Source organism: Pteronotus mesoamericanus, unplaced genomic scaffold (genome assembly GCF_021234165.1).
Source record: "Pteronotus mesoamericanus isolate MK-2021 breed Mesoamerican mustached bat unplaced genomic scaffold, CSHL_Meso_final contig_1189, whole genome shotgun sequence".
NCBI lineage: Eukaryota > Metazoa > Chordata > Mammalia > Chiroptera > Mormoopidae > Pteronotus > Pteronotus mesoamericanus.
This window is the reverse complement of record NW_026555038.1, coordinates 1,407,799-1,435,323: the sequence shown is the minus strand read 5'-3', so window position 1 is coordinate 1,435,323 and position 27,525 is coordinate 1,407,799. Positions and strand designations below refer to the sequence as shown.

The 27,525-nt window shown below is 45.2% G+C and overlaps 1 protein-coding gene across 2 annotated transcripts in view; it reads right to left on the bottom strand.

The window, feature by feature from the left end:
• The window catches only part of SCUBE2 (signal peptide, CUB domain and EGF like domain containing 2), a 68,528-nt gene extending 41,307 nt beyond the window's left edge, over positions 1-27,221 (bottom strand). For both annotated transcript variants that reach the window (XM_054582981.1, XM_054582990.1), the window contains exons 1-7: positions 27,101-27,221; positions 25,739-25,861; positions 16,763-16,888; positions 12,171-12,305; positions 7,366-7,491; positions 4,474-4,590; positions 3,653-3,742 (exon numbers count right to left, since the gene is read on the bottom strand). In XM_054582981.1, the coding sequence (XP_054438956.1) occupies positions 3,653-3,742; positions 4,474-4,590; positions 7,366-7,491; positions 12,171-12,305; positions 16,763-16,888; positions 25,739-25,861; positions 27,101-27,221 (838 nt within the window). The remainder of the gene's footprint in view (positions 1-3,652; positions 3,743-4,473; positions 4,591-7,365; positions 7,492-12,170; positions 12,306-16,762; positions 16,889-25,738; positions 25,862-27,100) is intronic.
• Between the last annotated feature and the right edge of the window lie 304 nt (positions 27,222-27,525).

Below are 27,525 nucleotides of genomic sequence, written 5' to 3'. Positions count from 1 at the left end.
GTCCCAGGAGGCTACTTACAATATCCTCGTTTTTTTGTTTTTGGATTCTTTTTTCTTCTTGTTGTTCTGCATGATTGTTTTTTGCTTCCTTATGTTCCAAATCATTGATCTGATTCTTGGCTTCATCCACTCTACTGTTGTTTTCCTGTAAATTGTCTTTATTTCAATTAGTGTATCCTTCATTTCTGACTGGGTCTTTTTTATGCTGCTGAGGTCCTCACTAAGTTCCTTGAGCATTCTTATAACCAGTGTTTTGAACTCAGCATCTGATTGATTGCTTATCTCCATTTTGTTTGGTTCTCTTTCTGGAGTTTTGATCTGTTCTTTCATTTGGACCATGTTTCTTTGTCTCCTCATTTTGGCAGCCTCCCTGTGTTAGTTTCTCTGTATTAAGGAAAGCTGCTTTGACTCTGTGTCTTGTTAGTGTGGTCTAATGTAGTAGATGTGCTATAGGGTCCAGTGGCACAGCCTCCCCTGTCACCGTCCATATGGGCTGAGTATACCCTCCTCTTGTAGTTGAGCCTTGGTTGCTGTTAGCAGGTCAATGGAAAGGATTTACCCAGGCCAGTCAGCTGCAAGGACTGTCTGTGACCACTGACCACTCCGCACTTCATGGTGAATCAGCTGTGCAGGGACAGGGTGCTGGTGCTCTAACGTGATCTGTAGCTGTCCACTGGGTGTGCAGGCTCTATGATTTCCTGGGTGGTGCAGGCCAAGGTCAGCCCCTCACCTGTGTTCTGCCTGGGGCACCCTGCATGAGCTATAAAGCAATCTGAGATGGCTGCTACTTGTGCTGGGCTTGGAGATTCCCAGGTGAAACCAAGCTGCAAATCTAGACTGGCTGCCGCCAGTGCCAGGCCTGGGGTTACTTAGCAAGAAATACGGGGGCTGGGGACTCACTAAGGTCAGCTGTTGCTTGCTTGACAGGATTTAGGAAGTTGTGAAGCATGGGCCAAAATGAGCCATTCATATGGAAAAGTCACAGTTAACAGTTTGGGTGTGACCATAGTTGGGTGGGATAGAGTCTCAGGGGACGTCCAGGGAAGGGCAAACATTGTTAGCCAGGTTGATGGAGTCAGATATGGCAGCCGCCTGCTGGCTCTGTGGCTCTGTGGTGGGAGGGCTCAGAAAAGGGACAATGGCCTCTTCCCACCATTATGTCTGAGAGAAAACTCTCCTCCAGCTCCTGCCTTGATGCCAGTCACTTCAGTTGGTCCCTGTATGCCACTGGTACCTTTCAAGCTGCTGCCCCAGTGCTGGAGCTCAGAGGGAGTGAATCTGAGCAAGTCCATATGTGGGATCTTTAAGGGGAACTGCTTGGATAAGGGGAACTCTAAAAGTTTCTCCCACCAACTCAATCCCCACTGGTTTTTTCAGCCAGAAGTTATTGGGACTTATCTTCCTGACACTGGAATACTGGGCTAGGGTGTCTGGTATGGGGCTGGGACTCCTCACTCCAGAGATATCCCTCCCAAATTTTTATTCATCACACGTTGATGTGGGACCAGCCAATTGTGCATTTCTGCCCCTCCTACCAGTCTGGACATACGTGGTTTAATTCCGTAGGTGTCAGACTTCCATTCAGCTTGATTTCTGATGGTTCTAAGTGATGGCTGTTGTATATTTGAGTTGTAATTTTGATGTGATTGTGCAAAGAGGTGAGCCACGTTTACCTATGCCGCCATCTTGACTGGAAGTCTTCCCTGAGCCAAATTCTCAATAAAGGGTGAAAGAGGAATAAATGGAATAAAAGGCATTTTCAGGCATGCCAAGTTTTTAAAAAGTCTATATTACCCATGTAAATGAACAAAAGAGAAGATGTGGGACCTGCCAAAACAGGAGAGTAGTGAAGGGAAAGCTCAGATGAGCAATGCACAGCCAACCCAGAGACAGGCTCCACCAGAGCCAGTGGGAACCTCAGACCAGACTCTTTAAGAAGAAAACAGAATTGATAAGTTAGCTGCTGTATTTGAACACATTGAAAAGGGTCCTAGAGCTCTGCCAGAAGTTTGCAAAAGAACTGGTAAGAGATACTTAGAAAACTAAGCAAATGAAAAAAATATAATCATAGTACATTACGTGACTCTCAGGTGAATTATATTTAGACATTTATAGTCACAATAATGTAAAGATGTAATAGTGTTTAAATCATGATAAAACCATATTAAGGATATCAGGGGAGAGAGAGAGAAAGGGGAGGGAGCAGAAGAGAACTTAAACTTAGTGTTCTGTGGTAGGAAGTCAAAAGCTAATTCCTAAAACTGACACATCAATAAATAACTGTAGAACATCTCAACAAAACAGGGAAAAAGAAGTAACTGCATAGACCTCCCTTTTCAGATATATGGAGAAGGGGAGTCAGAAGAAGAAACAACTAGAAGAATTAAAAATTGTTGCCTCTCACAAAGGGGATGAGGAAATGGCAAGGTAGGAGACAAAGAAATGATGTATTCCATTACAAGCTGCATAGTACTAATTAAGTTTTTTAAAGTTTTTACATTATTCATATGTATGGTTTTGATTTAAGGCAATCAAAAACAATAGTTTTAATAGGGCAGAAAAGAGCTCAGAAGTGTTACCTGCCTGTTGACCAATCGCTGCTCAATATCTTACCTGACTGCTAAATCCACAAGCTACCAAAAGATAGATTTTAAGTCAAGCCAAACTTCCTCCAGAATAAAAATGTGGCAGAGGATCTGATTCCCACGCCCACAGCCACGGCCTCTACTTCTGCTGTCATCTCCAGCTGCACTGTCGGACCTGCTGGCAGACCCTCCCATGTCCCACAGCCAAGTGCCACTCTTCTCCATTCATCTCTCCTGACATTAACATGGGCTGAAGTCAGAAAGAGGAGACTCAGTGGACAAAAATAACAGACACATCACCATGCTAAGCTAGGGGCACACAAAGTGCCGCTCTGGTCCCAGTTACTGAGAAGGATGGGAACGGAATGTGACTGACCACCCACTAAGTCCCAGGCATTGGACTCTGTGCACTTGTGCATGTTATTATCTTAACTGAGCTTCCTGACAACCCGAAGAGGTAGGTCTTACTACATCTATTTAATTTTATTTTTTTTTAATCCTCACCCGAGGACATGCTTATTGATTTCAGAGAGAGAGGAAGGGAGGGAGAGAGGAAGAGAAACATCAAGTAAGAGAGAAACATCGATTGGTTACCTCTCATGTGCCCTGGCCGGGGATGAACCTGCAACCTTTGTATGTGCTCTGATGGGGAATTGAACCCACAACCTAGGTGTATGCCTTGACCAGGAACTGAACTTGCAACCTTTTGGTTTACAGGACAACGCTCCAACCAAGCCACATGTATTACATGTATTTTAAAGAAAGACTAGGAAACGGAGGCTCAGGGCAGGTTTCCTGGGTGCCACAGCTAACTGGGGCGGCCACTAGGACGTTAAGTTGGTTATCCTGACCAAGGATAACCATGCTCTTTCCACAATACCAGGGGCTCGGATGGTGATGAAGCAACAGTGGTGGGTGAAGATCAGACACACCCTGAATTGACAGGAGCTGCTGACCCTGGTCCAGCTGGTCTGAGGGCGCCTGGGTCCCAGGTTCAGGCCTGACGTAGTTGGGGATGGGGAAATGAACAATGACAGTGGCCAGGGAAGCGTGGGCGAGGCACCTACCCATGAGCAGCCGCCGCTTCACCCGTTTATCCCCATCTGCCACGGATGTGGCATTGCTCTCTGTCACCTCCAAGGCAGTGTCCTCTCGCTCTACAAGAAACACAAAAGAGCACAGTTCTCAGACCGAATGAGTCAGATTATTCATCCCCAGCACAACCACTTCTGCTGAAACCCCAGACATGAGAACAATGTGAGATATGTGACTGTTCACTCCATAAAAATGTGTTGTAATGAGGCTCTGTGGGAAACACGGCATGCAAAGTGCATGCAGAGCCTTAGTAACCATTAAATATGGAAAAGATTTTTGAAGCACGTTGCACTGACCAAAGAGACACTGGGGAATGCAAGCTTCAGATTCACGCCAGCACCCTTAGTCCAAGAGGAAGAGAATCTTATGAAATGGAGTTAACAAAGGACATGCCATGACAGGCGGGGCAGCCCCCCGTCGGGAACATGCAGCCCTGGCTCCTGCTGACTAAAGGCTACTGTGTCGCCACAAACGGCTTCATCTCACTTTGTGTCACCCTAGCCCCTCGGGATGTGTTGTCCAGTCTCCCGAATACTAGCTTCAGGAGAAGCCTAGTCCAGGAGAAGTGAAAGGGCTTTCCAAGGTCACACACGGAGGGAGGGACCCCATTCCTGACCACTCCCACTGCCACCTGTGAAGCAGCACGGGATCCAATTGGGGCCAATTACACTGGAAACACGTGCATCTGGTGCTAAACACCCTTAATAGTTGGTTAGGGTTAGGGTTCGAGTTAGTTAGTTAGTGTGGGACAGGTTGGGGTAGACTCTCACCAAGTTTGGGGGTCTCCACTCACCAAGGCAGCTCCTCCCATCTGTGTGCATCTTGTACTGTGGATGGCAGCTACACTCTGGACCTTCCGCTGTGTCCTCACAGGAGTGCTGACACCCACCGTTTCCATGGTTACAAGTCACTGAGAGGAAAATGAATCAATGCATGAAGCACTGAGATTTCTACAGCCAGGGCTGTGTCTACGCCAGGAGAACTCTGATTTTCATTCAGCAAGTATCTGAGCACCTAGTACATGCTGGGTACTGCGCACGAAAGCGATGACCCTGACTCAGACCCTCTCTCTGTCTATGTAAACAGATAGTCACAGTAAGGAATGTGGAACTGCTGAATGACAGATTTGAGCAAAACTGTGTAGAAGGTGGAGATGGAGAGGTGGGCGGAGTGTAGATTTTCACCATTTAAGGAAACTTAGGACAAAAGATTCTAGACTACTTGCTTTGATCTCTCAGGAGACAGTTGCATATTAACACAGCTGTGCTGGGGCTCTGGGAAGTGCAATAGCACTTTATGTCTAGAACAAACAGACAATATTTAATTTGTACATATGTATAGGATTTCACTCATCAGATTCCTCCTGGATTAGTTGGAAGGAAGGGTGGGTAATTAGAGAAAATGATGATTCTTTGCACACAATTAATGCAATATTAACCAGTAATTACAAAGACTATGTATGAATGCATTGATGACAAGCCAAAAGAGAAAAAAACCAACTACAAAACTATCTGTTCATCAAACTGAACAGTGGTGGCCTCTGGCAAAGGAAATGGGAGGAGGAAGGTTATACAGGGTCCGGCAGAAGTAAGGCCTGCTTGAGTATGGTTGGTAGGGTAACAATATGGGTGTAATAATTTATAGTTTTAATTTTAACATTTCACCTAACATGTCATATGGTGTGCTTCAGTGTGATACTGTTACATTACAGAATTACATACTGATGATTTTGTAATAAAAGACTAATAAAAAGAGGGGGCGTTACTTGTGCCAGACCTTGTATTTTATTTCCACACTTTGGACTGTTTGAATTCTTATGTAGACATTGCAGTTTTTCTCATTTAAAAGAACTAAATGCATATTTGTGGTATGAGAAAGAAACTGCTCTGTGATTATAGTTATGTAAAAATTGTGTTATGCATAGGAACAACAAATAAGAATATGAAAAAAGTGAAACAGCTGGTTGTATGGCAGAATTCTAAACCTCTTTTTTTTTCTTTCAGGTATGATTATCTTATTTGAGCAGTGCCATCTTAAAAACATTTAAAATTTTTAAAAATAAGCTTTCAGGTATTCTACTGGCCCCTGAAAAGACTGAAATGCTTGCTGAGAGTCTCACTGCACAGGTCTTGGGGGATCTGGGTCCTCCTCCGAAGACACTGGAGCCAGGAGCAGGGGTCTTCACGCTGCCCAGTCACTGGCAGCCCCCAGGAGCAGCCCCGCTTTTAAGGATCCCAAGAGCCTGTCAGAGCTTGTTTGTGCTGGTGGCACCAGCCCTGGTTTGGTAGGTTCGAGGCTGTGCTCGGCTTTGTAATGGAGACAATGGAAAGATGTCTCTTACCTGTGAAACTGTCTCATCTCAAATCATTATATTGTACACCTGAAACTAATATGTTTTATGTCAATTATACCTTAATTTAAAAAATAAAAAGGAATGCAGTGACTTAAAAAAAAAAACAACCCAAACAACAGTCTCCTCGTCTGCCAACCACTGAGGCTGCTTGCTCACTGTAAACTATCATCCCTAGCAAACTGCAGGGGTCTTCTAGAAGGTCCACGCCTTTGGGAAGAGTTCCCACAGGGAAGCCCTCAGCATTTCCTGGTTCAAGAATATCTTTATCCATAAATCATGGTTCAAGAATATCTTTAATGGCCAGTTGTTTCCTATTATCCATTGGCGTTTCATTACTGTATTTCATCACTGTGTGGCAGCTGTGTCCAGACTCTGTACACCATTTATTGATCCATAATTTTAAAAATGTGGATTGAGCACATCCTGTGATAGGCACCGGAAGACTGAGAGGTGAAAATAAGACAAGGTCCCGGACTTGGAGGGCTCATAGTTGGGGAGACACACATAAATATACATTTTAACCCAGAGGGTCAGATCCTAGAAATGACTCTCTGCTGTGGGAGTCAAAATACCAAACGGTTGCTTTCCTGAGGCCATCGAGAAGGGTTCTGAGGCAGGGCAGCATGGCGGCTAAGAGCTCAAGCCCTACTGTCAGGCAGACCACACCTGAATCCTAATTTCTTCACTCAATCTCTGCGTGACCTTGTTGTTTTACCTTCTCCACAGTTTTCTCAACTAAAAATGAGGATAATAATACTTTGTTCTTAGGGTGGTGATTGTAAGAATGAAATAGGACATGGTACATCTTCAGACAAGACTGTGCACATAATAAATGCTTCCCCAAAGGTAGACATTACTCTTATCATTATTAGAAGTTACGCAGGATATTAAACATTGAGTGAGAAGCCAGGAAGGGAGAGGTGCGTGGAAAAGGCTTGTGGGCATGAAAGTATATGGGCTGTCCTCTGAAAGACAAAGAGTTGGTGTCTGGGGAGAGAGGTAGATAGAGCTTATAAAAGAAACAGGAACCAGGTAGCAAAGAGCTGTGATTGCCAGATGAGATTTGATTTTGTTCTGTAGGAATGGGGCTACCCAGCCCCCAACATTCACACTCCTTCCTCCTGAATTTTATTTCCTTCTGATTGCCTCCTTTTAAAAACACCATCTCCCTTCCCTTTGGGGGACTACACTTGCTTGCGCCTGCGCAATGAGCTGAGTGCTCAGTGGAGGTCAGTGCTCTGCCATGAGGTGGCGTTCCTGATGCTGGGCTGCCAACTACAAGCCCTGGGGCAGGAAGGTTCCCAGCACAGGTGTGCACCAGCCTATACTTACAGATGCAGTCTCTCTGGTTCTTGGCCAGCTCGAAGCCAGGCCTGCATTCGCAGGCAACGCTGCCCCTTGGAGCCTCCTTGCAGATGTGACTACAGCCATGATTCTTATTCATGCAGCTCAGACCCTCTGCAAAACAGAGCAGCACGTGACCAGGGGTGAGCCACAGACCCGCCTGCCTGCCTGAGTCTCCAGCAGCCCCATATTTTTTTTAAAAAACATGTCATTAAAATCAAGGCAGGTCAATGAACAGAAACATGAAAAATTTCTTATGTCACCCAAGAGATAAGATGTCTCAATGCCCCCCAAAAGGTAGGAGCCCCCACCAAGAAACTGAAAAGAAAGCTCCCATCAGGAGCTCTCTGAGCGTGGAATCAGAGCCTGCTGGCCCCAGGAACTGGTGACCAGTGCTATCAAGAGTGCAAAGAGAAGACGAAAGCGCCCGAGAAGGCCTGCAGCTGGACTGAGGGAGGGTCCCAATGCTTTCACGTACTCTTGAAGATGATTTTCAGAAAATTTCCACCCTCCTCTCTACCCACACCAAATCCACACTTGGGTGGTGACTGTGATTGCTGTGGTTTTGGCACCACTGCATGGACCCCCGCCCAGGCGCTTCTCTCTTGTGACCACCCTAGTTAGTCCCTGGGCCCTTCTCCCAGCAAGCTTGGGGCACAAGCCTCTGACAGTGTCATACAACAATAACATGATGACAAAGAGAACAGAAGGAGACCGCCTACATGCGGTTTGCTTTGGCTGCTGCGTAATTCTTTCGGGTGTGCTCTAAGCTTTCCTTAGGCCCAGTCTTGCGGTAACAGTGGCAAGGACGGGGGAAGGATGGTTATCTTCCTGGCTGGTTTACAATGCATAGAAATGACGGGACCATAGCAAAGTATACACCCATGTCGTTTGCCAGCATTGTGCCTCATCTCAAAACCCACTGAGACCCTGACGCCTGCCAGCACTCTGAAGGAACTGTTACCATCCCCAAGAGCATTCTCAAAACGTGGGCAGAGTTTGTAGTGCGTTACCAATGTGACGCTTCTTTGAATTTGTACAGTGCAACTCTAAAACATCTTTGAAAGTAGGGATTTTGTTCTCATTGACTCTCTACTAACAAGACACTTTCTATATTGGAAGTAACCGTTTTAAACCTACAAACAAAAAGTTTTCATTCAGCTCCTCTAGGATCCCACACTGTTCTGTATTGTGCCCCGGGAACCTTAGCTATTCGGTTCTAATGAGGTCAAAAGTCACCTCTCTCCCATTCTACCACAGACCCATTGATCTATGTTGAACGGGGTAAATCGTTTTCATACAAACAGATGTCATTCCTATTCCAAAAGATAGCGCAACAGTTAATACATCCCATACTCTCCTAAAACTATCTTGGTTTTTATCAGACAGTTATGAGCTGTTTGAACGCCGGCACTCAATCTGCTGGAAGGTGCTGGGACTCAGTCACCCATGCCAAGGGCTGCTGTCAATTAATTCAGAAACAGGCTTGCACTGGATCAGTGGAAACCTCTCTTTGGTCTGGCTGGTGATTTCTGAAGATGTTATTTTCTCCTGGTGCCGAGATGGCACAGGAAGCAAGAGCTGCCTCCCGGGAAGGACAGGACACCTGGGCATTACACTTGCCTTCCTCAGCATTACATTTGTCCTTGGGTCAGCAGACTATTTGAAAAACAGGCGCCAAACCCTGGCTGGTGTGGCTCATTTGGCTGGAGCATTGTCTGGTAGACTGAAAGGTCGTGGGTTTGATTACCAGTCAGGGCACATACTCAGATTGCGGGTTCGATCCATGTTTGGGGCATGTGTGAGAGGCAACCACTGGATGTTTCTCTCTCTCCCTCCCTTTCTCTCTAAAAGCAATGAAAAAAATGCCCTCAGGAGAGAATAAAAAACAAATTTAAAAAAAGAACAAAAACAGGTGCCAGGAACACTTAGAGGTATGTGTAACAGCACCCAAGGAAATGCGGCAGTAACACTTGCAAAGTACCCTCCCAAAAAGGTCAGCTGCTTCTTTTTCTTCTTTTTCATTCTGTTTACAAGTCTATTGGGACATTTGCAAAGTGACCTTTACTGCTTCAGAGCAGTTCATTTACACAAGAAATGTTTCATCAGAACCATGTGCCAGAAGCTGTGGAGATACAACCAAAAGTTGCCCCTGATGCTATACCAGAGCAAGCTAGACCCAAACTTACCAGGAGATAATGGAGGTTTGAATGTCTCTGGAGATGCTGAGGGCTTTTCAAGAGGTGACCTGAAGCTTTTCAAACTACCCTGACTCAAAACAAGGCCACTGCTAGGGGAGGCCAAAGGGTCTGGTCCAAGCCGGGAGGCCCGCAACCCATGGCCCTGCTTCCCCAGGGACCGGCCTGGCAGTTGTGTTCGGGGTTGTTAGTTCACCGGGAGGGAAACAGCTCAAAAACATTAGAAATGCCCCATTTGGTGGTCCCCACGCTCTGAGTCTCAATGAAAAATACTTCTGGAAACGAAATAAAAATATGCCTTGCCAACGGGGCGAGAAACATCGCACAAAGGGGGAAACAGGCCCCGCTGAGAGCACAGCCCCTTCCTCACGACCCTGACACCTTCCCCACTGCTCTGAAAAGGCGGCAGGGCAAACATCTAAAAATATTCTCAGAGCAGACAAAACAAAAGAGGAATGCTCATTTTGAGAGCCCGAGCACCCGTGAACAGGGACAAAGGCAGGCGGGGCAATGTCTCTCTCCAGCCTACCCCCATTACATGGGTGAAAACACACAGTCTCTCTGTCAGAGCTTCGGGGTCTCTAAGAATTTTTTTAAAAAATCAATGGCTTGAGTTTTCCCTCAGAATCAGCTATTAGAATCCCCTATGAGGAACATTTAGTAACTAATTATTAAAAATAACAGCTACACTAGAAAATACTAGCTTGCAGTGTTACCTTCTTTTAGTCTTTTTTTTTTTTTTTTTTTTTTTTTGAATATCCACTGTGGGTTTTAAAGTCTATTTTAATACAGTCTCTAAGGGTTTACTGTGCATGGCAGGGAGGAGATCCTAACGGAACGCTGTTTCAGGGTTGTTCTGTTGGAAGAGCTCAGAACTGGGTGGGAGGGTCGCGGCGACAGAGCGCGGGGATCTGCTGGCTCTCGCTGATGTGGGCTTGCCAAGCCATCAGGTTGAAACACAACAGAAAATCACAGGGAGCGCTTCCAGACCACAACACAAATTCTTGGATTTTGGTTTTAGCTCCAGACAAGTACGTTCATTTTAAATACTCTTCAGGGGTTCCAAGAATGTCTGAATTGTAGAAAATTTAGAAAACACAGATTGTGGAAGGGAACTGCTTTTGTATTTACTTCTATTACGAGGAGCCTGTGTCTATAATCGGTCTAGGGGGCTTGCTGGAGGGGAAAAAGGGACCACAGCTCTGGAAGTGCTAAGGGGTGAGTGTGGCTTTGTGAGTGGGTGGGATCTACACCGGGGGTGTTCAAGCAATGGCTTGACCTACAGGTCCCCACCGGCCTCCTCGCTGCCAGGAAGGAGAGCCAGACTGACTTCTCAGGAAGCTGCTTTGAGCAACCGAAGGGAAGATGCCCTGAGCTCGGATCACAAGGGCTGCTGGCCTCATCGGTCGGCCCCAGACCAGAGGCAGAGCTCACGCAAGAGTCCAGACAGACCAGCAGGAAAATGAAACCCCACTGCTACTCTGTCAAGCCTGCACGAGACAGAGATCTGCTTGATTAGAGGCAGTGTGTGAACACCCTGCTCAGATGCGACAGCGAGCAGGCTGGGGTGGCAAGAGCCTCAAACCCTCCAGCCCCGGTGTAACAGGCTTTCTCGGTATGTGTAAGGAAGGAGCCATCGTTCTTAGGAAATGAGGTAAAAACCTCCTTCCACCAAGAAACCTTTTAAGAGGCACTGTAACCACAATTAAAATGATAAGCTTACAAATCTGTGATTAAATAATAGAAGACCTTAAAATGGCCTTGTTTTAAGTTAAGAAAATAAATAAGTAGCATATACCAAAAGGAGTTAATAGTCTAATATTTAGGGCACTTCTTTTGAAAATAGGCACAGGCAACCCCGGGAGAAGACGTGCAGCCACCAAAAATGTGATTATTGAGCTTAGGAAAGAGCAAAGAAGAATTAAAAGCATGTCATTCGGTGAAAAGTGGCTGATTGGACACGTACTCAATGCCTCCCCTTCTTGAGAGTCTACTGAACTAACAGAGGAATAAAAAAAGGTATAAACTCAAATAGAGAGAAGAAAAAAAGTCGTTAAAAGAGAAGAGTTTTCTGCAAATTTAGGGAGGAATGGTAAGTGGTGACATAGAGCCCAAGTCTGGGGAGGGATCCCCGGCCCCCTGGAGCCTCAGAGGCTTGGAGTTCAAAATGCAAAACACAGGAAAGGCCCGGTCTAGCTGGGGGTGATAACACGGCAAAGCTCTGGAAGTCTCCACAGGACGGCTCCAGCCCTTCCCCACCCACCCTGAGCAAGGAGCAGGCTCGCACTTGGTGCTGTGGTTTGCAGCACGCTTTTGAAAAACTTGGCAGATTGTCCATTTCTCCTGAGACATCTAGTCATGTTTGAAATGTACTCTATTTAAAGATTAGAATCAGAGATTGTGAGAGTTTGAAGAGACCTCAGAGCTCAGCCACTTATTTTGCCAGGGGACGAAGATGAACGGTTCCCCAGTAGCAGAGCCTGGACCACTTCTATAGTCCACACTTCCCTTCTAAAGTGACTGAGGGTGGAGGGGATCCTCAGGTGTGACCTTTCCCCCCACCCCCACGCCCCGCCCACAACAGAGCAAAGGTACCTTCTGAGCGGTGAATGCAAGTGTGCTGATTGTCACTCAGGAAAAACCCCTCCTTGCAGTGGCACCTGTAGCTCCCCATGACGTTGACACAGGTTTGCTGGCAGCCGCCGTTGTTCTCCAGGCACTCGTCCACATCTGGAGGGGGAGAGGGCTTAGCCTTTGCTTTTGCGGCTGTTTCAAATACCCCGCCCAGCCCAGCGGCGCAGGGACTCCTACCAGCAGAGATAAGCTTCCTTTTCCAGTCCCTGCATCACAGAAGCTCCAAGAATTGAAGCTAGTGGGACCCACCCTCGGATGATTAACCGACCTTCACGGGTGTGGGGCTCACTTCAAAAAGGCCTTCCACATGCACACAAGATCATCAGGTCCGTAAATATTGATTGAACGCCTTCTCTTTCCAAAGCACAGGGCCCAGTGCTCAGGGAGGCAGTAAAACAAAGAGCAAATCCCTGAACTCTAGGCACACGACCTTCAGGAGAGGGAAAGAGACAAACTCACAAGTAATTATGAGATACGGTAAAAGGTAGCACAAAGGAAAGGGAGGTCACGTGTGTTTGTGGGGTATCAGGATGGATTTTATGGAAAAGCTGATGAAGGATGGGCCCTGCGGGATTCCTTCCGCTGCAAACCAGGAGGAGGGATTCTAGGCGGAAGGAAGTGAGCGCTGGTGCGAAGGCCCGGGGGCACGGTGTCGGTTCCCATAACAGGGGGTTGTTTCCTGGGCTGCAGCCTGGGTGCAAGCAGGGAAGTTACAGCAGACAGAGCTGGGAAGATCGATTTGGGGGTCACACTGCAGAGGACCTTGAGTAACAAGCAAAGAAAGACCGACTTCATTTGGGAGGTCCTTGGGAACCACGTGGAGCAAGGGTGACACGGTCACACCCCCGTGTGGGTAAGAACAAGGCAGCCGCTGAGGGAAGGACAGGAGGAGCGGAAAAAATCGAAAGCCTGGGAGTCTGGTTTCACTGGAGCATCTGAAATAGCCACGCCTGGTACCAGCGGGGCACTGGACCCAGGGCCTGGCAGTGGGGATGCCTAGGCAAGAGGACCCAAAAGAGCACTGTGGACAGGTGCCTGCAGGCCGGGGAACCACGTGGGCCTGTGGCGGGCTGGCCAAGAAACATGGGCAAGAGCAGCTCTGCCTGAAGAGATGGGGGAGGAGGTGTGCTTGGCCCCAGGGTCCCACTCGGGAGGCGACAGTGTGAGATGCCGGCATTCGGGCCTAGGCCTGGCAGGTGGTGGGAAACCTACCCCTGTGTTGTAAAGACAGCTCTGAAAACCATTTACCTGTGATGGTCTGATGTAGGTGAATGTGCCTGAGAAAGCCAACGGCAGGAGGGTGGGGAGGGAGAGAGGGGAGCAGAAAGTGGGCACCAGAGGTAGCATCTGGGAAAATACCAGGGGCAGGAGGACGGAGAGGAGCGAGCAGGAGCCCCTGAGAAAGGACTGTCAGAAACACAGGGAAGGAGACGCCTGGCCCAGTGTCCTGCCCCCAGGGTGGGGTTAGGGGACTTTCCTGCCACTGAGTCACACGCACATGGTTCTATCAATATACTTATCGCATTGTCTTCTCAAAATCGTTTTCTTTGAATTTGTACCTTTTGACCCCTCAGAATTTTTTACTTCTCTGTTTCCACCAGACTGCAAACTCCTTGAGGACCAAGGTTTGAGTTTTATTTACCAGAACTTGTTTATTTACTGGAACCTGCAGCTGCACTGAACTGTTCAATGCACCAACGAGCAAGCAGGAGAGCACAGCATCACCAGAGCCAAAGATGAGGAAACTTCCAGAAAAGTCTGAGATATGACAGAGGCTCAAGGAGAAGGCTGATACAAAAGCAATTTATTTTCTCCAGGCTGATTGCCCACATGCCTATCACTAGCTCCTGGGCACATCCGTAACAAGAAAATCCGCATCTAAATATCTGTTATCTGGTTTCAAGCTTCAGATCTTACAGTCATAGGTCTTCCCACACTGCTGAGCAGATGTTTTTCTAAACTGATGGGACTTGAGCCATCCCCTAAAGCCTAACAAACTTGCCCTCCTTTGTTCCAAAGGGCGAAGGGAGCACATTCCAGAGGATGAGCCACGCTGGGACACACCTGGCCTAGGTGTTCCTCGGCGAGGACTCACGGTGCCCCGGAGAGATCTGCTTCCCTGAACACCAACTCCTGGATCGCTTTTGGGTAAAACTGTGCTCCCCTCTGAGCTGCCACGCCCCATCCCACGTTTAATCACTATTCCTTTTCTCCAGGGCAATTAGCAATGTGTCACTAACTTGGGTGATGCACGCTGGCTGAATTAATACAAAGTGTGTGTGTTCACAGGCAAACGCACATATCACTAGGCTGGTGAGTTTCTCCAGACTGTAAAACAGTATTTTACAACCTTGGCTGCAGTTTAGAACCCTGCGGCCTGGACCCACATCCTGAGACACCAGTAGAAGAAGTCCTGGATGAGACCTCAGCCACAGTGTTGTTTTAAACTTCCTAAGTGCTTTCAACGTGCAGCCAGCGTGGAGAGCCACTGCCACAAAGCCGAAGAGCTATGCCCTGCTTCCAGACACTCAGTAAACAGAAGCTGGATTCAGGTGGGGTGAGCGGCGTGGAAGGGCTGTGTTTAGTTTCTCAGGCTCCCAGGCATTCAGATGCTGGAGGGCTCTGGGGCTAGTGCCAGAACTAAGTGGCGTTTGCACTCTGTAGATTCTGGCTAATATATTTGTGGCTAATGTGTGGTTACGGGGGCCGAGGAGAAGTGAGGGCTCTTCCCAGAGAACACAGGATACTGCCACTCCTCAGAAGCCCTGGCCCTGAGCTTCTTTCTGGTCACAAAATGCTTCAACCCTTTCAAGTCTAACTGGCAGAGAAGTCTCTGGGTATGCTGGCCCTGCTCTTCTTAATGTACCACTTTATTTTCTCAGGGCTTTTATTAAAAGAATCCTTAGCCTATTGAGATACAGCCAGTGGGTGCTCCGGGTCTTTCTGCAACATGGATCCTTGCTACCAAACCCACAGAGAGACCCCCACGGACGGGAAATGGAGAGAGTCTGCTGACATATGTGTTCGCGGCCAGGCAAGGAAGGCTCAGCGGCCCAGGACTCAGAGCAGGCCTGCGCTCAGAGCCTCCCCACCCAACCCTGGCTCCCGCCCTTAGCTCCTGGCCGGTGTGGCACCTCGTCCTTTGGGAGCTCACACTTCTCCAGGCTACAGGTTTGACCGCAACTGTGACGGCGGGGTCTGCCATCGGAGACCAATCCTCAAAATGCCACTGCAGGCAAATCAAGGATATGTGAGATTCCCCCCAAGAAAACGGTAAAACAAAATGAAAATTGACGACCAAAAAAATAAATAAATAAACCCCCCCAAAATCCCACACAAATACACTGTTATGCGTCCCAACAAATTAAATACTAAAAGTGATTTCCTGGTTTTGAGTTCTCATTAATCTCAGTGTGTCGCCGCTCTCGGGACTGTTGCCCTAATGTGCCTTTTTGTGGGACTGACGGCCTAGAAAGTCTGAAAAGGGCTTAGTGATCCTCTGGCCCTCAATGGAGCCGAGCGGTCTGACCCAAAGTCTGACCTCTTAGACAGGAAGGGACAGAGTTTACAGCAGGATGAGGCTCCAGATGACACTGAAGTGGATAAAGGTCATATGAGGAGTGAGTCCCAAAGGAAAATATTTCACAAAAAACACAAGCTCTGCCCACGCTTATCTGTGACTTTGGCACTGATCTGCGCGTTTGATCAAGTGGCTCTTCCCACTGCACTGTGAGGGCGCACAGAATCAGGGCCTGGCTTAAGTTGCTCCTTGGCCGACCAAGGGGACATTGGTGGTCAGCCACATGGAGGGTCATCGGTGTCAAAGGAATCTGATGCCATCTGTCTCCCCTGATGTCCTCCGTAGGACGAATGACACCAGGCTTAAAATGCAAACAGACCACAAATACCTGCCTGCCAGGTGGACGGCGTCCTCTAAAACTATCCAACACTCAACCCAATCCAATTGCTTGCTATTTCTAAATTCTGTTTTAGTCCTGGCAGAAGAAACCAATGTAAACACCGCTCTTTGCAGTCCCTAACTCAGGGGCTACAGATGTTTCTGTTTAGTGGAACACTAGGAGGATGTTGATGGAAAGGTGCTGTTTGAACTCCTCTCTATTTCAAGAAAAAAGGGCGGGGGGGCTCTACCTGGATGAGATTCAAGCAGACACTGGGAGTCTTCCAGACAAAGTAGGGTTACCAGATTCTAGAATAGAGATACTTAACAGCATTAAAGAAATGGTTATAAGTCCAGACCTTTTTATCACAAAATCAAAGATCTGAAGGTGACAAGTCAATGCTAGTAAGTCAACAAGTAGTAAAGACAATGCTCGCCCACCTCCTTGGACTAATGGAGGATTCACATTATGAATGATCACAATAAAAACTAAAACCCTGTGCTGGTTTTCTGTCAGAGAGTGTGATTTCTGAGGGGCTAGAAAACACAAGTCTCTGATCCCCTTTTTGTTTTAATGAGTATTTCATCAAAGGAAAAACAGGGTGGGGGTGCCAGAGGGTGAAGGAGAACTGCCATTTCCAACCGTTTTCCTTACCAAGACAATTATGTCCGTCATGAGCCAACATGAAGCCATCAAAACAAGTGCAGCGGTAATTGCCTGGAATATTCAAACAGTCATGGACACAGCCTCCTTTGAGTTCGTTTTCACATTCATCAATGTCTGAGAAATAAAAGAGAAGTAAACAAGACAGATGCTATTTCTTTACTATGAAGAAATATACATTTACCTTTCAACCAGCCATCGACTTCTAGGAATCTACTCTGAAGATACATCTTCAACAACCGGAAAATAAATATACAAAAGATTATTCACTGCCGCATTTGTAATTACAAAATACTAAAAACAACCTAAATGCCCTTGCACAGCAGAGTTTTGAATAATTATGGTACATTTACTCAATGAAATTCTATGCAGCTGTTAAAAAAACAATGAATAAGATCCCTATGACCTGATTTGGAGTGATTTCTAGGATATACTATTAAGTAAAAGAAAAATGAAAGTGTATCTATGGTATGTTACCTTTGTGTAAAAAATAAGGGAATACAAAAAAAGTACACATGAAATTCCAACATGCTTCTTTTTTTTGTAGAACTTGATAAGATTATCCTAAAATTTATATGGCAATGCAAAGGCTCAGAAGAACCAAAACAATTTTCAAAAAGGAAAATTGGAGGACTTTCACTTACTATATAGTTACAGTTATCAAGACAGTGTGTGGTATGGGCATAAAGACAGACATATAGATCAATGGACCTGAACTCAGAGTCAAGAAATAAACACTTACATTTATGTTCACTTGATTGTAGACAAAAGTGCTGAGACAATTTGTCAGGAGAAATTATAGCCTTTTCAACAAATGGAGCTGAAGCTATTAGATATCCACATGCCAAAAGGTTAATTTATGCCCTTACCTTACACGATATACAAAAATCAACTCAAAATGGATTAAATATAAGAGTTAAAACTATAAAGCTTTTAAGGAAACATATAAAGCTTTTATGAGAAAATGTTTGAGACCTTGGGTTAGGTAAAGGTTTCTTAGATACAACACCAAACACAAAATCCATACATTTAAAAATTTATAAATTGGACTTTATCAAAATTAAAAATTTTGCACTTCAAAAGACATCATTAAGAAAATGAAGACAGGCCACAGATTGGTAGAAAATATTTGCAAATCACATGTTTTATAAAGCACTTACATAGAACTCTTACAACTCAATAATAAAACAAACAACTCAATTTTAGAATGGGCAAAGATTTGAATAGACATTTTACCAAAGAAGACATGTGAATGACTAATAAGCACATCAAAAGATGCTCAAAATCATTAATTACTAGGGTAATTCAAATTAAAACCACAATGAGATACCATTTCACAATCACTCGAATAGTTATAATTAAAAAGACAGACAATGACAAACATTGGCATGGATATGGAGAAATAGGAATCCTCATACATTGCTGATAATAATATAAGATGGCACAACCACTTTGAAAAGCAATTTGGCAGTTCCTTAAAAAGGCTGAACATAAATTTACTATGTAATCCAGAAACTCTGCTCCTAGGTATATATCCAAGAGAAATATAAAATTATGTCCCCACAATCACTTGCAGATGAATATTCATAGCGACAGTATTTATAATGGCTCAAAAGTAAAAGTAACCTAAATATCTATCAACTGGTGAATGTATATCCATATATACAAAATATGCATATCCATACAATGGAATACTAGTCAACAATTAAAAGGAATGAAATGCCAACAAGGCTACAACATAGATGAACCTCAGAAATATTATGCTATGTGAAAAAAGACAACTACAAAAGACCACACATATTGTATCACTCCATTTATATAAAATGTCCAGAAAAGGCAAATCTATAGAGAGAGAACATAGATTAGTGGTTGCCCCTGGAGCTGGGGCTGAGAACAAAGATTAATGGTACACGCGCATGAGGGATCTGACTGAAATGAGGAAAATGTTTGAAAACTATACTATGTAATGATTGCACAACTCAGCTAATTTATCCAAAATCATTAGTTTGTACACTTACTTTAAATTGGTGAATTTTATAGTATGCAAATTATAACATTAAAGTAATTAAAATAAAACACACATTTAGCTGCTTATTTGTGTAAAAGAATATAGGAAAGATACCAGAAACTACAGAGGTGATGGCCCACAGTGTGTGAGAAAAAGGGTGGAAAGAAGGAGAAATGGGAACAGGGTAATGAGAATAGGAGGAGGGGGTAACTCTTCTCTGAGTTTTTGTATAACTTTGACTCTCAGAACCATAATGATAGTTTACATACACACACAAATACATACATACCTACATACAAATGTACATACAATTAACCAGGAAGCAGGGGTGAGGTAAACAGAGGAATAAAAAATAGAATACAGATTTCCAGTCAAGATGGAGGCATAGGGACACGTGATTTGCCTCCTTGCACAACCACAGCAAAAATTACAACTAGAACTCAAAACAATTAACACCCAGAACCAACAGAAAATCTAGCTGTGTGGAAGTTCAGCAACCAAGGAATGAAAGAAGCCACATTAATCTAGATGGGCCACACTACTAAGACAGGGAGTCAAGGCACCTCTACCTGATACATAGAAACAAATACAGGGAAGCTGCCAAAATGAGAAGACAAATTAATATGGCCCAAATGAAAGAACAAAACAAAACTCCAGCAAAAGAACTAAACAAAATGGAAATAAGCAATCTATCAGGTGCAGAGTCCAAAACACTGGTTATAAGGATGCTCAAGGAACTTGTTGGGTACTTCAACAGCATAAAAAATACCCAGGTATTTATGAAGGTTACACTAAGTGAAATAAAGAAAATTCTACAGGGAACCTACAGTGAAGGGGATGAAAACGAGAATCAAATCAATGACTTGGTACATAAGGAAGAAAAAACATTCCATCAGAACAGCAAGAAGAAAAAAGTGTCCAAAAAAATGAGGATAGGCTAAGGAGTCTCTGGGACATCTTCAGTGTACCAACATCTGAATCATAGGGGTGCTGGAAGGAGAAGAGAAAGAGCAAGAAACTGAAAACTTATTTGAAAAAATAATGATAGTCAATTAATATTTGACAGAGAAAGCAAGCACATGCAATGGGCTAAAGATAGTTTATTCAGTAAATGGTGTTTAGAAAATTGGACAGATACATGCAGAAAAATGAAACTAGATCACCTTCTTACATCACACACAAGAATAAATTCAAAATGAATCAAAGACTTAAATGTTAGACCTGAAACCATAAAACTCCTAGAAGAAAACATGGGCAGCAAAATCTCAGACATTGCTTGTAGCAATTTTTTATCGGATATATCTCCCCAGGCAAGGAAAACAAAGGGAAAAACAAAACAAAACAAAAAACCAAATGGGACTATATCAAACTAAAAAGTTTTTGCACAGCAAAGGAAATAATCAACAAAATAAAAAGACAACACACAGATTGGGAGAACATATTTGTCAATATATCTGATAAGAGGTTAATATCCAAAATTTGTAAAGGACTCACAAAACTCAACACCAACAAAACAAACAACCCAATTAAAAAATGGGCAAAGGACCAGAATAGACACTTCTCCAAAGAGGACACACGCACAGCCAATAGACATATGGAAAGATGCTCAATGTCACTAATCATCAGAGAAATGCAAATTAAAACCACAATGAGATATAATCTCACACCTGCCTGAAATCAACAAGTTCTGGCGAGGATGTGGAGAAAGGGGGACCCTTTTTCACTGTTGGTGGGAGTGCAGATTGGTGTAGCCACTGCGGAGAACAGTATGGAGATACCTCAAAAAATTAAAAATAGATCTGCCTTTTGACCCAGCAATCCTACTCCTGGGAATATATCTGAAGGAACCCAAAATATTAATTTGAAAAAAACATAAGTACTCCTATGTTCATTGCAACATTATTTACAGTCGCCAAGATATGGAAGCAGCCCATGTGTCCATCAATAGATGAGTGGATAAAACAACTATGGAACTTTTACACAGTGGAATATTTCTCATTCATAAAAAAGAATAAAATTTTAACCTTTGCAACAGTATGGATGGTCCTGGGGAATATTATGCTAAGTGAAATAAGCCAGTCAGAGAAAGACAAATACCATATGATTTCACTCATTTGTAGAATCTAATGAACAAACTGAACTAACAAGCAAAAAAACAAAACAAAAAAAAAACAGAGACAGACTCATAGATGGAGAGCAGATGACAGGCTAGTGGGGTGGGGGAAGATTAGCGGGTGGAGGGATTGAGCAAAAAAGAAAAAGGACTCATAGACATAGACAACAGTATGATGATTGCTGGGGAGAGAGAGGTATAAAGGGAGTAAATGGTAATGGAAAAACCATAAAGATGGAAATTTTTTAAAAAGAAAAAAGAATGAAAGAAAACTTCCCTAATTTTGTGAAAGAAATAGACATACAAGTCCAGGAAGCACAGAGAGTCCCAAACAAGATGGACCCACAGAGGACCACACTGAGACACATCATAATTAAAATGCCAAAGGTTAAAGACAAAGAGAATCTTAAAAGCAGCAAGAGAAAAGCAGAGAGTTACCTACAAAGGAGTTCCTGTAAGACTGTCAACTGATTTCTCAAAAGATACTTTGCAGGCTAGAAGGGACTGGCAAGAATTATTCAAAGTGATGAAAAGCAAAGTGCTAGAGTAAAAGATTACTCTATCCAGCAAAGCTATTGTTTAGAATAGAAGGGCAGATAAAGTCTTTCCCAGACAAGGTAAAGCTAAAGGAGTTCATCATCACCAAGCCATTATTATATGAAATGTTAAAGGGCCTTATTTAAGAAAAAGATCAAAACTATAAACATTAAAATGGCAATAAATTCACAACTATCAACAATTGAATCTAAAAAACAAACTATGCAAACAAGCAAAACAGAAACAGAATCAAAGGTATGGAGATCATTTGGAGGGTTATCAGTTGGGAAGGGAAAGAGGGAGAACGGGGTGGGGGAAAAGGTGCTGGCATTAAGAAGTACAAATTGGTAGGTGCAGAAGAGACAGGGGGATGTTAAGTACAGCATAGGAAATGGAGAAGCCAAAGAACTTATAAGCACCACCCATGGACATGAACTAAGCAGGGGGATTGATGGAGGGAATGGGGGGGTACTAGGTGGAGGGGGGCAAAGGGGGAAACATTGGGACAACTGAAATAATCAATATAATATATTAAAAATGGAATACAAAGAGAAGCAAGTGAATATACTGTATTATAAATGAATAATATAACCACACTGAAGGGAATGAGGAAGAAAAGTGCTAGCTCAAGTAACTTTGGAAAACAATATTTTGACTTGTTGTAAGGTTAAAAACAAAAACAGTTGCATACAAATACTGTACTCTAATTAGTAAACCTGTGTTACAGGGTTATAGATTGGTAATTCTGTAAGTACTTCATTTGTATAGTAGGACTGAATAAACAGGTAAATATATTGCAGATAATGAGAGCCAAGTTTCTCACTGCTGAAGAAGGAAGTTGTTAGTAAGCGAAGAGGGAGGTTAGAATGGATCTTGTGGTATTGCTGTGGAACCCAAAGTATCTGTGTAATTCACGATTAGACAGATAGATAGATAGATAGATAGATAGATAGATAGATAGATAGATGAAATAGAAATATGTATGTATTTTCTAGCTCTGTCCATTGAGAGGACATAGGAATAATCACTCCAGTAACAACAAAAACATCAAACATCCAGATCTTGGTTTCTATACACCATTTTGCAATAAAAGGAACCATAGTTCCTTGGAGAAGTGGTTGAGTCTATGGTTGGGGAGGGGAAAATAAAAGTCGAGTCTGAAGCATCTTCTGGTACCAGAAAATGAGGAATTTCTCATAAAAAAAGACAGTGGCATGTAAAAAGGACCCAGAAGACAATGTGATGGAGCCCCCAATGGCCAAAGCTGAAACAACTTGAACCAAAAATAAGTTAACTGTACATATAATTAAATAAATATGCACAAATACATACTGGTATAAATATATAAACATATACATCAATGCATAAATAAATGGGGGAGAAGGAATGTTCCTTACAGAAGAAACCCAATTTAATAGATGTATAAGGGACAAGGGAAATACAAATTACCAAGAAGCACTTATCACAGTAATAGTTGTTGCAGGTAAGACCCACAATTGGATGCTAAAGTCAGTGGGCAAAGATTTGAGGAGACACAAGATATTAGCATAGGCTGAAAGCATTGGCCCCAAGACAAGTATCTACAGAAAGAGAAAAAAAACTAACTGCGGTGGAGAAACCCAGAATACACTGTCTTAACCAGGTGGTCAGTGTTAAGATCGCCCATTAACATGCTGACATCGTGTCCCCCGTAACAGCGCTTCTGTAGCAGCCTTGTCAAAGCTTTACTTTTCTGTGACTACAAATGTGTAACCTCAACCTTATCGTGAGAAAACATAGATAATTCTCTTATCTTTTTAATTCCTGCCATATCAATTCTTATCATGAGAAAACGTAAGGCAAAACAAAAGAAGTAAGAGTACCCATCAAAAGTGCCCATCTCGTGGAAGCCCAGGAAAGAGGAAGGACTGACACAGACTGGAGGAGACGAAGGAGAAAAAGATCAATGTAATGAGTTGGATCGTGGGGCGGGGGCGGGGGTGCAGGAGGGGTCATTAAAAAAAACACTGATGAAATTTGAATAAGGTCTATAGTTTAGTTAATAATATCGCGGAAATTTAATTTCCTGGTTTTGATACTGTGTTATGGTTACATAAGCTGTTAATATTTGAGTGGGTAAGATTCAGTGAAGGGCACATAAATTCTGCACTATTTTTGCAAAATCTCTGAAGCCTGAAATAATTTTTAAGTGAAAAGTTTTTTAAAAATACAGCTCCTATACAAAGGCCAGGTTTAGATTCATCTTTCTTAAACTTAATTCAGTTCCCAAAACTGAGAAATAAGGACCATGTAATGAATACCGATCCCCTCCCCGAAGTCTGGCATATTAGCAAAGATCATGTAGAATAAAATATATTTTATTTAAAGCCACTTATGAATCATATTATTTTAAAATATTATCCAGGCCCCAAACTTTCATATCTCCAACATTTTGGTAGAAGAAACTTGGTAGAGGATAAAATTCTGTTCACTCTAGAAAAACCCAGTTCCCATCCTTGAACTTTGACAGAAGCAAATGGGTTGGACCCAAGAGGCTTAAAAACTAATAAACCAAGAAACAGATATAAAGGAGTTACATCTTTGAATCTCTGCAATCTTTCTACTTCTGGACCAAGAAATCCAAACTAAACAGGGACATCCTTACTCACGAGATTTATAAATACTACAAGTATTCAAAGAGCAAATGCTCCTAGGATTTTAGTTTAAAATGCAAAGAATATACGCTGTTTGTTAATGATGATTACCTGTGGATAAAGGAAGAGGAGGATCTTAAATTTTCTGGTTTTTATAGTTTTATATTGTTTGACTTTGTATAAGCAAATTAAATATATAAAAGCAACAATGCCAGTGAATCATTAGTCATTTTAAACTAAATAGTAGATTTTTCAACTATAAACTGTTAGCAATTCCATTTTATTTGCGGTATGTCAAACCTAACAGCTAAGAATAAGGAAACTCTTGCCATTTGCCGCTTCAACATCATTTACTAAATATGCACTTCATCCAAAAGAAACCATGGCACAGTTCCTGCGCCCAGAGAGGACACGGTGACCAGAAGACACAGTGAAAAATTAAACAGTTTTCCCCCAGCGGATCTATATGTGTGAATTCCATAACAGTATATAAGATATTTAATATGGTGGGGGTGTGGTGTGTAGGAATCGGCAGATGTTTCAGGGAGAGGTAGCCTCTGGCTTCCCTGGATGGAGGGCAGGTAGAGAGATGTTCATCTGTCTCTGGGAAAATAGGAACACGGAGAAACAGAGGGCTTTATGGATGGACCACCAACCCTGCTTGCTGTGAACCTGATCAGGAGAGCGCGCCTCCTCTGATGGAAGAGGCAGGAGTTTTGCTCCTCAGCAAAAAGGAGACCGCAAATATTAGGATTTCTCACCCAGCTGAAGAGGGACATCAGGAGGCTGAGTGAATAAGAGATGTGGGGCCAGCGACAGAGCTAGAGTGGAGACCTGGCTTGCCTTTACCTGCAGGCTAACTGAGCAGAGCCACAAGTCCCTTTCCCAATTCCCCTGGGCCTCAGTGTTCTCATCTGTAAAATGAAGGATGGGATTGGCTCAGAGCTCCCTGAGAAGCCCTGCCAACTCCAACAGGCTACGATTTCCATCCTCAGGAACAGTCCCCTCAGGAACAGTCCTCTCCAGCTAGTTCTGAACTTCATGACAAGGAGCTAAACTTCCAGTGGCCCAAAATTCAAAATGGCAGAGTCCGGATATCAGGCTCCCAGATCTGGAGCTCTTAAGGCTTAAAAAATCTTGCACACGTCTTTCCAGGGTGAACTTGCAGCTCCAAATGAGGCAGACCCTTGGGGTAGCTCTAAAACTTGGCAGGTCACAATGCAAAACTGCCCAGAGCCATGGACCAGAAGGAGCCTCCAGAGCCTGCAGGGGAGGGCGGAACTCTGGCACGCAGACTCCAGAGAGAAAGGGCAAACTGCCCCCGGGAAGGGTAGGATCCGCCCTGCCTTGGCAGGCACAGCCCTCCTGATTAGTATAGTGGCTGCTGATTTTCTACCCCCAAACTGGGTGATACTAAAGATAATGAAACACCTCTTTTATTTTTTAGAAGCTAGATACAAAGGACATTTCAGAGCCAGGTAACACTGTATAATCAGCTCTAGGGAAGACCTGATGTCTCCAGTTTTTTAAGGATCTGAAATGCATTTCAGGGAGGGGGGAATATGACTTGGGGGAAGGGGCAGCGCTTTTACCAACGTTAGAAGCCACTATAAGAGCGGGGAAGGTGGGGATCTTCCCTTGCTGGCCCACCCACCCCTGGTCCCCAAAACACTTACCCTCACACTGCCTGCCCTCCCCTTGGTAGCCAGGCTTGCAGGAGCACTTGTAGGAGGTGAGTGTGTTCTGACACAGGGCATTGGTGTGGCAGTCATCTAGCCCTTGGGCACACTCATCCACATCTGCAAAAGAGCACAGCCGCTCCTGGCACGGTGCCCAAGCCCCGTGTGACCTGACCTTGGCCCCTCTCCATCACCATCTCCCTCCAGCCCGCTCCCCTTTACTTCTTGCCAGCTGAACTGCTGGGGAGCCCGCGGGATGAACGGGCACAGTTTTAGAAACAGCCTGACACTCTGACTGAAATACTCCCCACCCTTTCCAGGTGCCTTTGGGACTCAGCTCAGATCCACCTCCTCCAGGAAGCCTACCATGACCCCCGAATCCAGGTGAGGTATCCCCCAAAATGTGCCCCTACATTTATCTCCTTTCGTAAGCACATATCACACAGGGTTGCCACTTTTTCCTGCCTGTCTCTATCTCTAGAAGGTGCCTCGATTACAGACTGGCTTGTGTCCCTGTTGCCCAGCACATGTGTAGGCAACAGTAAATGCCTGCTGAAAGAACAATCAAGTTGGGAAAACTTGAGCGGTGCCTGTCAGCTTTCTCTTGGAGTATGGAGTATGAGAGCACACCTTCCTGAGCTCTCAGATGGTGACAAGAGGTGAATGGCACCCACCCCGGCCACCATTGCTCACCCTCTCAACCTGGACACGGGCTTGGCAGAAGTATGTCCTAGGTTGAGGCTAACCCAGGATGTTAATTAAAAACAAAAGTTTTGAAAGTATTGCAAGTCCAGTTAGAGTACTTATCTACGTCTGGCCAAAAGCCAGGCTGGTTGCTGCTTATGGTTATTCCCGGATCCTCAAACGGTGGCTGTTCCGCAAACAGAAAAATCCCGGGAGCCGACCCTGAAGCCCTCGGGAGAACTTACCGGACACCCCAGAAAAGAGCAGGAACAAAGCTGCCACGAACTAATGATGTACCCTGGCTGAGGCCCTCAGTTTCCCCATCTAGACGTGGAGGATCTGGACCCCAAGACTCCAATGCCCTCCTTCCTGCTCAGCAGGGGGAGAGTCTGACTAACAGGAGCTCTCCGGGGACCCCAGGAGGCAGGGACGAGGCAGGAACTGTCATCAGCCCCGGGTCCGGGTCCGAGGCCGGCCGCGGCACCCAGGCCCTGGGCCTCTAGCCCCAGCGGCGGTGGCGCCTTGGCCTGGCCGGCGGGTGAGGGCCCCAGGGGAGCGGGGGCCACGCGGGGCTCCGGCAGCCCCGCCCGCCCAGGGCGACCCCACTCGGGGGCCCAGGACGCCCTCCCCGGCGCCACCCCGCCTGCCAGGTGCGCCCCACGGCGGGACACTCACCCTCCGGCGGCCCCGGGGCGCGGCCCGGGCCGGGCAGGACGGCTGCCGTCAGCAGCAGCGGCAGCAGCAGCGGTAGCAGCGCCCGGGCCGCCCCCGGACAGCCGCGGCCCGCGACCCCCATGGAAGGCGCGGCGGCTGCGGGCAGAGGCTGCGGTGCGCGGGCGGCGAGCACGGCAGCGGCTCCGGGAGGTGTGTGCGGGCGCCGTGCCCGCCGCGCTCTGACACCCCCGGCCTGGCCCCGCCCGGCCCCCGAGCCCCGGCCTCATTTTCACACGGTCCTCCCCGGTCGGGGGCGGGCGGCGCGGGGGCAGTGCCGCCCCTCCCGGCCCCTTCCCTTCCCCCTCGGTCGGGGCACAGGAGGCGCGGCCAAGGTGGCCCGAGGGCTGCTGTCAGCCCGCCGGGGGCGGGCCTCGACCCCAACGCAG